The following is a 15,978-nucleotide window of genomic DNA, read 5'->3' as shown; positions in this document are numbered from 1 at the left end:
ATAAATGAATAATCAATTGATTCTGTATCTGTATCTATATAGCCGGTATAACCACCATTAGGCGTAACACACCAGCTTAATTCATTGAATACTCACCCAGGCCTGATCCAAAGAGCCTGGATTGCATGCACGAACAGGCTATCATTCACTAAGAGGTCAACCACCTGCAAAATGATAAGAAACATCCTTAATAAACAGATAATACACATCTTGGGATGGCAGTATTGTCTACCAACAAATATCTTGGCTATAACTGAAAGCTTAATCCATAGGTTGAAAGATGGAATTTGTGCATAAAAGATGGAATTTCAGCATAAAAGTGGGGCTACATTAAAGACAACCATTAAAAACAACGTTTCAACCAGTTTACTTTTACTTCCAAAAAACCATGGCACTTTTGCAGTCACCTGGGGTGTATGGTGATACTAATTGACAAAAAATACAGTAAAAAGAACTTTGTATTTGCTCCAACTCTGTAGAGTATGACACTACTACTACTACTTTAGGTCTATTGAGGGCTGACCCGAAAGAATGAGGACTAGGACCGTTGTGGTCACAAAGAAAACTATGGGAGCTAAAGAAGCTTGCGATGAATTGGGCAAGGTGGAGAGATTTGAAGAAAGACTGATTGCAGCTGCAGGGTGTTAAGACCACTGCAGCAACAGAATACACAGTAGACTACTACCACTACTACTACAGTACTTAACTACTAGGAGTATTACTCACCCCATTCTCAACCTCCTGAGCAACACTGACAGCCTGGGGAGAGTCCCTGGTGAAGACCTGAGGCCAGTACCCTGCTGGGAGGGGCAGCTCCAGGGATGTGTACCGAGTTGTAATAGCTGCAGATTAAACACCAGGGAGAGACAGTACGCATTGGATGAAGTTTTCATGATGTTTCAGTATGGTAAAAAACTTAGATTTGCCATTCTGTAGTTGTTACACTGTGAACCAAGGTACATACAATGCAAGCAATGTCTGCAGATTAAGTTATGACTTTTGGCTACATACAGCTCATTGATATAGGTTAGACAACCAGGTAATAAGATACACAATACAAAAGTTACTCAAGCAACTGGACGATAAACGGTCAGACGTTTCAGACAACATTCACAACCTTTTGTAAGTGACAGTGATTCATAGTTCAGTTTCATTTACTTAATAAATCATAATCATTTTATTTAGCCAGCATTCAAAGTAGTGCATAAGAAGCTGACTATAGTATATAGTTTTATCATCTTGGCTTCCTTTGCTGTAATAAAGCCATACATAACAGATCTGTTTCTAATGCTTGAATGGAAAGCAATTTTCCCCCCAAGTTGGTCAGTACCTTCTTGTCCAAAGAACTGGATCTCAGAAACAGCTGGTTTGCCACCACCTCCGGTCGCTGTGATGTACAGGCGCCAGTACTGCGATGTCTCAATGAAACCAGCTAAGATCTGCTGCTGGTCCGTGCCTGCAAATTTCAACACAAGATACAGACAGATACACTTTTACATTGTAACCTATGTATACCTTGGAAATGGATGACCTGTACTTAGAGAACCAGATCTATAAGAAAATCAAGTGACAAAAAGTACCTCATGAAGTTATGTAGACGGACTATAACAGACCTTACTATGCACAACACCAGAATCAGCACCGTGGAAAGGTACCGTCAATTCAAGATCCCTAACCTACTGCATGTTTCAATATCATTTTCTGCACTACAGTTTATTTCATAGGGAATTGATTGAAATCAATAACAACAAACACAGCAGATAAGCAGAATGTAAAAACTTCTTTTACAGTCTCCCTGCTGTTGGCAAGTTCATTCCCCAGATTATCATTCTTGTTTAGTTATTGGAAGAATACATCTTATGTTGTCTTATGTTGTCAGCTGTTCATGGTTGCGATGCAATATGCTGAGGAAAGATGCACTAGCCCAATCAAAATTCATTTCTTGGAAGATATACTCCTTTGACAAGACTGTAATACCTTGTATCCCTGTGAAGCTACCAACGTCCTGCCAGTCGTATGGCCATGGCGAGGCTGAGACCTGGAGTTTAAAGCCGATGGGGTCGTTGGTGCCGTTTCCTGTAGCAGCAATGCTGAATGCAGACAGGGTGTACACAGCCTGAAGATCAAAGACAATGTAGGCGTCTCCTGAAGTCGGGCCTTCGGGGTACCAGTAAGTTGAAAGGTCACCGTCGACAGAAAGGCTTGGATCTCCAAAGCCAGATGCCACAGATGCCCAGGTGATGTTCTGATTCCAGGTGGGGCCCTCGTATGTGGCTGTAAGATTAGGGTATTATAAGGATTAGTTTTTTTTTGTGATTGTTTGTGAGTTAAGGACAAAACTAGCCAGGAAAGCCTAAATGTTTTGACACAAACAGAAATTCCTGCTCCCTAACACAAGGACATAACCTAAAACACACACATACACAGTGACGGTGATACATGCACACACAGACACACGCACATACAGACACACATACACACCAGGGCTCGAAATACTGGGTGCATGTGCACCTGTGTGCACCTAATTCTTGACTGTGGGTGCACCATTGCACCTAGATATTTTTGTATGCTATAGGGTGAAGGTATTGTGCACTTGTATACAGAATATTCTTGATTTTTTATGTAAGTATCAGAAAAACCTTTTGTTGTTCTTAAGTTGATGTACTACTTGTTTGAAATAATCTTTAGAATTACAGATTGAAGCTCTCAAGAGCGTTAAACTTAAATATGTTTTGCTGACATTCAACTTTATCTTATGTAGAACACCCAAAATTCTTTCTGTGCACCTAATTTTTTTAGTTGGGCGCACCAGTGCACCTTTTTCCAAAAAACGAATTTCGAGCCCTGCACACACAGCATCTTAATCATACTACATGAAAGCAGACAGCATCATGACAATGTCTCTTGTAAGTGAACCCACCCCTAGGGTCAGCATTCTCGACGAAAGACTTGAGGAGGCTGTAGTTAGTGTAATGAGCCAGGTCAAAGCTACATACAGCCAGGGTGCCACTTCCACTGCTGGAATCCCTAAACAACAACAAAATAAAAACAAAACAACAAACCTTAACAATTTTGTGCTTGAGACAGCTACAGAAATGCACTAAAAAATGAAATCTTCTGTGACCGATACAGTGTAATCTTCCAGGACCAGGCCTTCAATTTGAAGCCCAGGACCAGGCCTTCAATTTGAACCCCAGGAACATGGCTTCAATTTGAACCCCAGGAACAGGGCTTCAATTTCAACCCCAGGAACAGGGCTTCAATTTCAACCCAAGGAACAGGGCTTCAATTTCAACCCCAGGAACAGGGCTTCAATTTCAACCCAAGGAACAGGGCTTCATCTTGAAGCCCAGGAACAGGGCTTCAATTTCAACCCCAGGAACAGGGCTTCAATTTCAACCCCAGGAACAGGGCTTCAATTTCAACCCCAGGAACAGGGCTTCAATTTCAACCCAAGGAACAGGGCTTCATCTTGAAGCCCAGGAACAGGGCTTCAATTTCAACCCCAGGAACAGGGCTTCAATTTCAACCCCAGGAACAGGGCTTCAATTTCAACCCCAGGAACAGGGCTTCAATTTCAACCCAAGGAACAGGGCTTCAATTTCAACCCAAGGAACAGGGCTTCATCTTGAAGCCCAGGAACAGGGCTTCAATTTCAACCCCAGGAACAGGGCTTCAATTTCAACCCCAGGAACAGGGCTTCAATTTCAACCCCAGGAACAGGGCTTCAATTTCAACCCCAGGAACAGGGCTTCAATTTCAACCCCAGGAACAGGGCTTCAATTTCAACCCCAGGAACAGGGCTTCAATTTCAACCCCAGGAACAGGGCTTCAATTTCAACCCCAGGAACAGGGCTTCAATTTCAACCCCAGGAACAGGGCTTCAATTTCAACCCCAGGAACAGGGCTTCAATTTCAACCCCAGGAACAGGGCTTCAATTTCAACCCCAGGAACAGGGCTTCAATTTCAACCCCAGGAACAGGGCTTCAATTTCAACCCCAGGAACAGGGCTTCAATTTCAACCCCAGGAACAGGGCTTCAATGTCAACCCCAGGAACAGGGCTTCAACATAATTCCACCGGGGTACATAATTCTGCCACCCTGAAAAGATACGTCCAAACAGACCTCTAACACAATGCCCTCCAGTATAATGCACTCTTGTATATCTAAACTGTGCGTAGCTGGGGGGTGCTGCACTAGAGATCTCTCAAACCCACTGTTTTTCAGAGTGGTGGATTTATGTAACCCGGTGGCTTGATGTTACAATTTACAATAAAAATAAGTCTTAATACAGATTCTGAAAGTTATTAGATAAATACTTAAAGGGTTGTCTTACAGGGGTTTGTAGTCAACAGCAAATGAATAGCGAAAACCATTGAAGTTCCTGAGCAAGGCGACGGTCTGTAAGAAAAGGAACAGACGATAAACTTCCTGATCAGATTGCTATAATTGGTCCCTCTCTCTCACTACTTACGAAAGATTGTTGTAATAGAAGACAAACAATGTAAGAGACGAAATGTGCCAGGCTACTTGTATGTTGGTGTTGTTGTTTGGGTTGTTTAGGGCACTTCTTGCCTTGTGTTCATATTGTACTGATGTATACGTATATGTAGGTCAATACATATCAAGTTCTATCTGCACAAAAGCCCTTATACTTCTGACTGCCAAGGATAAATCCCCTTAGCCACTGAGAAATTCTGATAATCAGTGAATGATTGCAAGATGCCTAATTGGAATAACATTGTCTTACAGGTGGCTCCAGGTACTGAGAGAGTCTCCGGGAGTCTTCAGACAGTGGGTCCCTCATGGCAGCGGTGTACGGCCAGTCGGTAAGCGATACTGTGACATAGGTCGCAACTCCGCCTGAAGATAAACACACACAACTGTCAGTCAATACATAGTTTCTAGACTCTGTAAAGTCTTTTCTTTTTCTTTTTCTTAGCGTGCGTAGTCTAGCACCTTAGCGGCCCAGCCTCTGGAACTAAAAGCTGTGAGTTTGATTCCGGCTGTGTCCGGCTCTTCAATGAGCTAAACTGGATCAAGATCACTTTCCTTTAATTTCCTTTTCTTCTAGTGCATTCAACACCTGTGACAACCTGATGATAGCTGTTCAAATTCTAGTTGTCTACCTCCTACAGCAAGACATTATGAAGACTTTATAATGCTCTGGATTATTATCCCATCAGTCAATCTTCAGTTTCACTTGTAACATCCATTTGCTGACTGCTGCTATGAATCTCTTTGAAAGCATATCAAGAAAAATGGTTTCATTGAAATTGTGAGTTCACTGAGCTTTTTTGTCCACTCTGGAACAGTCACATCATTGTAAGTTGTACTTAAATAGCATTGAATTAGTATTGAATTGGTTATGGTTGTAATCTTAGAATCAAAAATAAACTGTACAAAAATAATTGTGACAAGTGACGGACTGTAGTAGGATATGTCTATTGTTAGTTGACCTAAATTGCTATTTTTACTTATGTAAATGCATCATTATGTTTAGCCATACCTAGTATGGCTCAACATATTGTTTTTACTCATGTTTCTTCTCCTCCTGTCAAATCTTCAAATCGATTCATCTCTGTCATTTTTATACCAAATGACCTGAAATTTGGTACAAAGGTAATGTAGGCAAAAACAAATGTGCATTTTTTTCCTTTTTTGATATTGACCTTGAAAGTGATTTTATTGAGGTTTTTATGACCAATGATGCATATCTTGGCCTCCTGCGCCCTGGTATTTCAACCGAATGACCTGAAATTTGCTGTATATGTGCCTTGAACAAATATTTAAAGGATTACATTCCCATTTTTGGCATACATTTCTTCAAAACGATTTATTTTGGGCTTTCTTGACAATATTTGCCACTTCTGTCACTTTCAATACTACATATGACCTAAAGGTCAGTGACCCCAAGTGCCTTGCACCTGGCCGTGCATGCCTGTGAGCCTTGTGACCACCTGATTGGTCAATTGAGTTAATCTAATTATCTTGCATTTCTGGCACAGGTCTGCTAGTAAACAAGCCAAATATGGTATGGGAATTCCTAGGGCATGTGATTACATGGCTTTGTTCACTCTTTTTTGAACAAAGATACGCATCTCCAGTTCCTATGTATTAAACCAAAATAATGTGAAATTTGGCATGTGTCTGCCTTGGTCATGTACACAGGCCCTCATTCAAATGTTTGGCATACAGCCTTTCAAAACGATTTTTTAAACAAAGAATTTTTTCGTTTCGTTATTTTCAACCCAAAGTGTATACTATTGAATCATGCGTTCAAACAAAGGGGTGTCACATTTTTATATTTCACCCATACTATCGCTGAAATATGCTGTTTTTGGTCATTTCCTTCTTCTCCTGTCAAATCTTCATATATATCATTATGTATACTATGGAAAACTTCATTCTTCCCTGGGGTTGATCTATTTTAATTTTGAACTGGGTTGATTATGCGCAAGAGTGTAATTTTCAGCGGATATTTTTCGACTGGTCTAGTTTACATGGAGATGGCACGGAATATCCCATTCTTGCAAAGGGAGGATTCTTTAATTATTTATTTCAATTTTGAGCTGGAATGATTATGAAAAAGTCCATTTGTTAGCAGAAGTGTATTTGTTAATCAATAAGTGGATATGGTTTTGGACTGGTCCATATTGTGTTGAGGTGCTACTGGAAGACTCCATTCCTGTATGGAGAGACTGATAATTGTTTCTAAACTCAATTTTGGACTGGGGTGATCCATTTTTTTAGTGGAAGTATTTTAGAATGGTCCATTGTTATTTTGGGAGAGTCCATTTTTTGCATGGCGAGGAGTATGGCTAAACATGCTGTATTTGCTCGCAAATGTTGCCTTTCTAGTTTAGCTATGTAATGTGTAATTTACCTAATATGTAATGTGTGCGTGTTCTAGTTTATGACCATTGTATATGTCCAGAGACACCTGAAAAACAGGCTGCAGGCCTGAGTGGTGATTTCTCCCTGGTAAAATAGATAAATGAAATGTATATCATAATCATTAAGACATTTCTTAATTCTGCATGCATTATTTAGCTAATGACTTATTCAGTAACTTCAATGACTTTCTCACCAGCAGCAATAGATCCTGCTAGACGCTTGGCAAGTCTGTTATCCAGGAGGGTGAGGTTGGCCAGGGGGAATGCCTGGTTAGCTGCACGAGTGATGTTCACCAGTTGACTGGACACACCCACAGCATAAATGGACACACCAGCCCTGCAGGGAAACAAAAGTTCAAGTCTTTACAGTGAAAATGAAAGCTCATGTTGTACTTGATGGAAATGTTATTAGCATTGAAATTGTCTTCCAGTAGATTTTCCTTCAGAGTTAAATCAATCACTGCAATTGATTGATCCTAATTCTAAAGAACACATGCTGGAAGACTTGGATACCAACTTCAATGCTAGATATTTCCATCAAATATGACATAAATGAAGTCGGTTATAATAAAGAAGACCCTCAATTCTGATTTTGAAATAACGTATAGCTATGGATAAACGGTATTATGATATGATATGATATGTGATATGATAATATGATATGATATATGATAATATGACATGCTAATATGATATATGATATATGATATATGATATACGATATACGATATACGATATACGATACGATATGATACGATACAATACCATATGAAAGGCATTATTCAGAATTAGCTACTACAGCTAGGGAAGTGGCTGCTAGACTAATAGCTAGGGTAACATTGTGTCTGTTTGTACTATGAACCACACCTACTAGAGAAACTGTATTCAAATCCTCCTTGTTCTTTAACAGTATAACGAAAAATCCTCCTTGTTCTTTAACAGTACAACGTACGGAGTAATGATCAGCTATGAATCTTACATGGTTGCCTCTTGGGCAGCTCGAAACACTTCATCGTCCGAGTCACCGTTGGTCACGATGACGGCAGCCTTGGGCAAGTCAGGTCGCGACCCGTCCCTCTCTCCAAATCCGTAGCGCATCATGTCCCGTAGGGCTCGGCCAAGGGGTCTAGAGCTACAGAATAACAGTCTACTTTAAGCAAATATTACTCTACACTAAACAATAAATGTAGGATTGAATTGTGACTATTTGTAGACAATGCTTCATTGGGGAAGAAGCAAAAATGATAAGTTATCTGTTTTGCTTAAAACATTTTCTCATAGCAGTCCTCTAAAAGTGTGCAACGCGAAATGAAAATACTGTCTTTTAAGTTTCACTGACATTTGTAATAAGTGCAAACTGTGGAACAATTTTCTGCAGTTCACAATAACTCTTACATGTTAAATGTAAGGTTTATCATCAAGGTCTAGATAGGAACAGCTTTGTAAAATCCCAGAGGAGCAGTGAATCCTAATACCTGTTTGGTTGTAAGAGCGCCATGTTTTGGATGTTGCCGATTGCTTCGGTAACAGATTCAGGGGTGGAAAACGAGTCCAAAGCAAAGTGATGCCGGACCAGAGATGACACTGTGAACACCGTCACCCTTACTGCCCCAGGGCCGACCTCCAGGTAATTGACAACGCTGTTGGTGAAGTTGAGGATCTTTTCAAACTGGTACTGTGTGACTCCATCAGAGTTGTCAAGGATGAAGGCCAGGTCAGCAATAGCTTGGAATCTTGGTGCTGTGGAATAATATAGAAAGCAGATGCATTAGATTGTCTCCTTGAAGATATTTGGCAAGCCAAATTACTTGGTGAACTGTTGAGTGTCCCCATTTTGGTATGAGACCAACTAAAGTTTCTTGGTGGTCTCACATCAATGTTTTATGCAATGGATGAAACCATTCATAGTGGGGGGTGCAACAAAAAGTTTCTTGGAGGTATCACATCAGTGTCTATGCAATGGAAGAAACCATTGATAGTGGGGGTACAACAAAAAGTTATTTGGAGATAGCACATCAATATTTTCTGCAATGGAGGAAACCATTCATAGTGGGGTGTACAACGAAAAGTTTCTTGGAGGCCTCACATCAGTGCTTTAAGCCATGGAAGAAACCATTCATAGTGGGGGTGTACAACAAAAAGTTTCTTGGGGGTCTCACATCAGTGCTTTATGCAATGGAAGAAACCATTCGTAGTGGGGGTGTACAGCATTTACTACTAATAAAAAGTTTCTTGGAGGTCTCACATAATGATTTATGCAATCAGGAAGAAACCATTAACAATGGGGGGTGGAGAACATAATGATGCGGGCCTATTTCAAGGTGCATGTTGGTTTGATTCCAAAATGCGAGACTAAAAGTACAGTAACTGTTTTTTTGGATCCCAAAGGTTGGTCTGAGGGCCAGGGTCATGAAGCCCAGTAGCCAACATGTCAAATGACAACTTTGAATATTTGGTTTCTCATTATAGGAATATTTACCATATCAGATCATTACCCCTACATTGCTAAGTTTAAGGTGACTTACTTAATGAAGCTTTAACACTCTGAGATAATCAGTCAGTAGTGCGTTAGAATTTTACTCCACTTCAAAGTAGTACTGTAACAAACTCTGCTTTAAATTGCAAGACAGGAGCATTATCTAATGGTTTTATATTCACTGTTAGTGCTTACTGCCTTAACGCTCTCCTCTTTTTAGAAAAAATGCCTGTGTCCCAGACAATTGTAATGCCCCAAGGCTGTTAAATTCAGGCCTAGGCTCACACTTAGAGGGGTAATGTCATAATGACAAAACAGAAGCATCTGGTGACCTATGTACAGCCCTTGCTGTGACATAATAGAATAGGGCGTGCCTTTAAATGACTCAGGGAGGGCGAGGTAAAGTCATATCAGTGTTAGATCAAAAGGCTTCATTCAACTTGCCCTCATTATTGACTGTCATAAGTAAACATTAGCCGGCAATAGCAATACAACTTGCTGATTGGGCTACTTTAGGAGCTAAAATCAAAGAACAGTTTTAAAACCCACAGTTTCAAACTTAAATGTAGTGTTACAATGAGTAATGCACAGTCTGAAACTTGCTATTCCAGTTAGGTAAGATTTTGCATGACCCTGCCGATGCACAAAGGTTGATTGTTAAAGGTCAACTGCAGTTCGAAACTTCAATGAAAAGGGGTTTTCTATTCACCAGGTTTGATAATGGAAAAGCCTCAGATATATCTAGATAAATTGAGTCATAAACGAAAAGATCATACTCAAGAAAAAATATTTTGATAAACCAAATGGTTTGTGCATTACAAGAGAAGATATTAAGTCTTGTAAGGGGGAGGTTTATCTTTATCTCACGATGTGACAGATAGCACAACACTGTTATTAATTAGCCCACATGGAGACCATCTTGTGTGTTTGTTATGATTACTAGATTAGAAACACACGTATCTGAGGGTTAAGTAATGGGAAAGGAGGGAAATCGAGGAGTTGGCCACTGAGACACGGCCAGGGTAAGACGTCCGAGCCTGAATAAAAACATCTGAAAATTAAATTCAATGGCTCCTGTTCATCATTAATTGCGTCGCCACTTCGCCAACGTGACACTTACGTGGTGCTGAGCTGAAGTAGGTGTAGTTTGGGTCCAGCAGACGAGGACCGATGATGCCTGACGACACGAAGGAGTTGTACTTGTCCCTGGTGCGAGTCACGGCATAGTGCGGTGCACTGATCTTCAGGATGGCAAAGGTGGAGAAGAAGCTACAAAGGAACAAGTTTATTGCATCGACAACCTGTATCATTATTATTTTGCAATAGCAAAGAAGTTCTTCAGAGTTCGGTAAACTGCTGTACAAAAGTTAATTTGTACCATACAACACGTTCACTTCAACCAAGTGGGCAGTTCATAGAAAGGAGTAGAGTAGAGTAGAGTAGAGTAGAGTAGAGTAGAGTAGAGTAGAGTAGAGTAGAGTAGAGTAGAGTAGAGTAGAGTAGAGTAGAGTAGAGTAGAGTAGAGTAGAGAAGAGTAGATAGAGTAGAGTAGAGTAGAGTAGAGTAGAGTAGAGTCGAGTAGAGTAGAGTAGAGTAGAGTAGAAAAAAACAAGTTCGTTGCATCAACAACCTGTAACGTTATTGATTGTTTCCAGAGCAGAAAAATCAAACGGAAAAGTTTCGTGAGAACTGTGAAGGAACAAAAAAATATTCAACAAGAATAGACAAGCTCACAAAGATCCAGCCCAACTCACCCTGGCCTGAACTCGTCCAAGTCCACCTTGGCTACTCCTCTCACAAGCGCCAGCTCAGATGAGGCATTCTACAAATCGAAAAAAAAAGATATATATTCAAATATATTACCAGCTTTCAAATGGAATCTGTATCTTGGTTTTTCTGCTTAACCAATATACACAGACATGTAGGACGTTTTTTATTGGAAAATTGTTTAACGTATGTAACGTTAAAAAGGTATTTAGCACCTTTTGTACCTCGTGTCTGTAGAAACCACAAAGATACTGGTCCACTTTTTAACTTAGCACTAGCTTTACAAATTGTGACATTACATTGTCTACTTTGTCTCTGTTTCTTTTCCTCTTCACATTTCAAAGTTGTCAACATTTTTGTCAAGAGGTACCTCAACAAGTAAGAAGTACAACATGTACACTTTTGCTTCAGCTCTTTTCGTCTTTCCCCCATACTGCTATTTCCTGTGACAGGTAAAATAAGTAAGAAAGATATGCCTACCATACAAATAAAGGAAATAAAGCATTGTATTATGAATTCGTACCACAAAAATGTCGTCTTTGACTGCTGTGTACCGCATGGATGTTTCATTGCGCAGATCATCGTGGAACCCCATGGTCAATCGATAGGCTGCGTAGTACTCCAAGTTCCCTTTTGCAATCAAAGGTCAACGGTTAGCCTGACACACAAAGTCATTAAACACTTTGAATATTGCTTTTTGACATAGCAAAGAACCAAGTAGGCAGTCCTTGTAAAGTGCTAAAATGAATGTACAAACGTTAATTATCTTCGCCGAGGATATTATGATATTATGATATTATGATATTATGATATTATGATATTATGATATTATGATATTATGATATTATGATATTATGATATTATGATATTATGATATTATGATATTATGATATTATGATATTATGATATTATGATATTATGATATTATGATATTATGATATTATGATATTATGATATTATGATATTATGATATTATGATATTATGATATTATGATATTATGATATTATGATATTATGATATTATGATATTATGATATTATGATATTATGATATTATGATATTATGATATGATATTATGATATTATGATATTATGATATTATGATATTATGATATTATGATATTATGATATTATGATATTATGATATTATGATATTATGATATTATGATATTATGATATTATGATATTATGATATTATGATATCATGATATTATGATATTATGATATCAAGATGATATGATATTATGATATTATGATATTATGATGTTATGATATCATGATATTATGATATTACGATATTATGATATTATGATATTTATGAATTTCACCAAAACTGCACCACTGCTAGGTGCGGAAAAGTCGCATGTAAATGTACTATGTCTTTCAAAATAAAGATTTATTCTATTCATATATATTGACTGTACCATTTCATCATCACTTTCAACTTACAACACTGCAATATCGAACCTTTGTGGCCCGTATAATATCAACATACTCATATTTTTTCATGACCAGTTATAACATATACATTTGTATCAGCACACTCTACACATATACTAGTCCTGTACCACCAAATGATTTTTAACTCCATCTAGACTGGACTCATTCGCCCCATCATAACTTCCAAATGGTATGGTGCATGATCAAATTTGCAGGGGGTGATAAGCACGTAAATATCAATCGCTCTCCATAATAAGCCTTGATTATTTGGCGAAGATAATGTGTTCGTGGAACTCTAGTTATCATATACAACACGTTCACTTGAACGAAGTAGGCAACTCGTAAGTTATGAAAATGTATGTCTAAACGGGGATTTTTACCTTACATCTACAACACGTTCACCTCTAACATCTAGCGCCAGCGATGACGATAACTTACCGAATCGCGTCGACCCCGGCTCGGTGGTAAAGCCGCCGATGCGGCCTGAGTCAACAGCGTCAGTGATACGCCGCTGTATCTCCGGCTGGGCCTCTTTCGTGGAGCATACCTTAAAGCCCACCCGGATCCGCCTATGGAAAACATTTAGGTTTGATATTAGTCCAGTATCAGGCTTGTCGGATACATTTGTGATGTCCGTTGTCGTGGAAAGATTTTGTTCTGTCAGTATGCACTTAAAGTCACAGTGGGAGTTAAAGGAATCAGCGCAGATTGCTTCATCGTTTAGCAAGCTTAAACTCAAAGACCTTTTGCAGGTGCCAAAACGATTGTCTCGGCGATTTCAAAACGTATAGGGCATAAAAATCTAACTGACTCTCCAAATAACAGTTACTCAAGCAACTGGATAACATTTTGAAACAGTCAGACGTTTCAGACAGCATCCGCTATCTTTCGTCGGTGACTTAAACTGACTTGTACTTACACAACGTTGCGTTTTGTGCGGATGGCTTTCTGCAGGATTTTGTCCACTTGAGCCCGAACCTTCTGAAACAGCTGCTCACGACGCGCGGCTTTGGCGGCATCTGCAGCAGAACCTGGAGAAACGTTCATTTCAGAAAGAACGGTCATTTTTGTGCTTCATTGTATTTGATATTGTTGTCCCAATTTCATCGTTTGATAGGTAGATAGAACACCCCCAGCTTCTACTGTTGGGTCAGTTAGTCTGCACTGATAGTGGGTCGACAGTGACGTACATCTCCCATGATATTGTATGTCATCTTGTATCATTTGTCAAGCTATATGGTACTAGGCTGAGAAGTATTTTTATGACGTAGCGCTCACAGTATTAGCCAAGTGAACGTTCTCCTGTCTTTCATAATTGGCGAAAAATATTGGTCAAAGGTTTTTCATCAAGATATAGAACTTGACACTTCAGTTTAAAACCTTGCACAATTGTTATGACACATACTCCTTCTTTTGCGTCAAAATTGTTCAACCACTGAAACGCCGACCATGTATGACAACATCATGACGTATGGCTTATGGCTTTTGACATTTAAAATGTCGAGCTCCCGCGTGTGGGCATTGCAAATCACTAACTTTCTATTCGGAGATCAGGGCTATGCTGTTCGTGCGATTGGACTATTTGAAGATTTTCCTGCTCATTGTCTCAAAATACAAGCTGCACAGGCAACACACATGCAGCTCTTTCGGACAAATGAACCTAGCCTAGCTGTTCAAACAAGGGATTTACTGGGTTTTAAACTCCAATTCGGTTCCTGCTTATAAAAAAAAAAACATGGATCTGAAAAAGGTTTACAGTTTATTCTAGATCTTAGTAAACGTTGTTAGTTTCAAGCTAGTTGCTAGAAGTCTTGCATAAAAGCTATGTACCATTGTCCCTGATTTGACATAAAAGAATAAAAACAAGCGACAGCATTGTATGAAAGTAAACTAAGTATACTGGCTAATGTTTGGGTTGACCTCGCTCAGTACTCGTTCAACAAGATCTAATCATGTCTCCAGGGGTATAACCTTGATGACTCGTATATGTGGGAAAACGTCCCAAAACAGACAAAAACCGAGAAAAAGTGCGTGTTGGACTCTAGATCCGAGTTCGAATAAACGGTGTAAAAAAGCTACCTTTGGCCAGTAGACCCAGAGAAAGGACAAGACGACTTTAAACGACGAGGGAGGTTTACAACCAATGGGAGGTTCCCCTTTTAATACGACAAAGGGTTACAAAGGTTATCAGCAAAATACGGCACACCCATGTGTTGACTTATTCTTTAGTGAATACGTGTATAATATATTCTGCACAAAGTGACGACGAAGTGACTGTCTTAAATAATTTGCGATACTTGAGCAGCAAGCTGTAAAAAGGAAACCTGGGCGCACGTGTACCGAATATGTTGCACCACCATTCTGACATCAACAAACGATTTTTGAACAAGTATAGGACTGGTACAGAAAGGTCGGTCTGTTCTCAATGTTAGGGCGTCCAAATTCCACGTAAATTTTGTTTAATGCTAGCAGCTTCAAGCACATATACACACAGGTACAACCTTTACTGTGAGATTGATGCTATCGGTAATTAAGCTAAATCGGAGAGGAGATCGTAAACCAATAAACAAATGATAGAAAAGTTCCCCTCCCCGGGATAGGGTAGAGAAAGTCGTACAGGGAAGTCGTGTCGCCCAGTGCAGTCCACCTCTCAATTGTGAAAGTGGACTGCACTGGGGTTTACCAATTTGGCCAAACTGTTTTACGCAGGGAAATTTAAAGAACAATAATATTTCTATTCACTCTGGCCATTATAACACACCTTTCAGAGAATGGCCGGTCCAGATTTTCTTCTCTGTCGTTTTAAACCCAATTTCAGTACTAGTATCTCACAGTCGTGCTTTGACAACACTGCACATGACCTTGTAAACAGAAGTTGTATAATCCAAAGTGGTTCAATACGCCCAAACTTTCTCACCTGTCGATTCAGCCAGTAACGGTGTCAACAAGAGACCCAGCACGACCAAACAGGTCGCTCGGCCTCCCAAACTCCTCGGAAGACCCGCCATGTTGCACGGTAAACGTGCGTACTGCGGATCCGTCTCTCTAAGTCGGCCGTAGGGGCCTAAATGAAGCTACCTCCAAACCGAACGCCCTTCAAGCCCCGCAGGGGTTTCCTTTGTTACAGCATAGGTGGGGATGATTTGACCTGCTTAGTAATGTCAGCGCTGAATAAGATAATTATATGGTTGAGGAGACAAAACGAGACTGACGAGGTTAGTGTACGTTAACGTTGTTTCTACATAATCTCCAAGCAGATCTACACGGTGCCAAAATCGTATATGCTAGCCAGAGAAGCTCCAGTCAGACTCAAGACTGGAGCTTCTCTGGCTGACTGGAGCTTCTCTGGCTAGCATATACGATTTTGGCACCGTGTAGATCTGCTTGGAGATTAGTTTC

General features: G+C 39.8%; 1 protein-coding gene across 1 annotated transcript; it reads right to left on the bottom strand.

Moving 5' to 3' along the window:
- Positions 1–92: 92 nt before the first annotated feature.
- Positions 93–15,628, bottom strand: LOC136422453 (uncharacterized). Its single transcript, XM_066410225.1, has 16 exons — positions 15,497–15,628; positions 13,499–13,610; positions 13,018–13,148; positions 11,664–11,770; positions 11,128–11,195; positions 10,494–10,642; positions 8,373–8,637; positions 7,877–8,029; positions 7,092–7,234; positions 4,752–4,864; positions 4,338–4,402; positions 2,921–3,027; positions 1,978–2,274; positions 1,331–1,456; positions 727–842; positions 93–164 (listed from the first exon to the last, which is right to left on the bottom strand). The coding sequence occupies exons 1-16, from the start codon at positions 15,585–15,587 to the stop codon at positions 93–95; spliced, it is 2,115 nt and encodes a 704-aa protein (XP_066266322.1). The 5' UTR covers positions 15,588–15,628.
- Between the last annotated feature and the right edge of the window lie 350 nt (positions 15,629–15,978).

The sequence above is a fragment of the Branchiostoma lanceolatum genome, chromosome 17 (genome assembly GCF_035083965.1).
Source record: "Branchiostoma lanceolatum isolate klBraLanc5 chromosome 17, klBraLanc5.hap2, whole genome shotgun sequence".
NCBI lineage: Eukaryota > Metazoa > Chordata > Leptocardii > Amphioxiformes > Branchiostomatidae > Branchiostoma > Branchiostoma lanceolatum.
Note: the sequence above shows the minus strand (reverse complement) of the source record. Positions and strands in the feature narration are given on the sequence as shown.

Excerpts from the sequence above, each read along its gene's own strand:
- LOC136422453 (XM_066410225.1), bottom strand. The coding sequence starts at position 15,587 with ATGGCGGGTCTTCCGAGGAGTTTGGGAGGCCGAGCGACCTGTTTGGTC. Across the intron at positions 13,611-15,496 it reads GTTACTGGCTGAATCGACAG|GTTCTGCTGCAGATGCCGCC; the intron begins GTGAGAAAGTTT and ends ACGTTTCTCCAG. Across the intron at positions 10,643-11,127 it reads TTGGACGAGTTCAGGCCAGG|CTTCTTCTCCACCTTTGCCA; the intron begins GTGAGTTGGGCT and ends GTTCCTTTGTAG.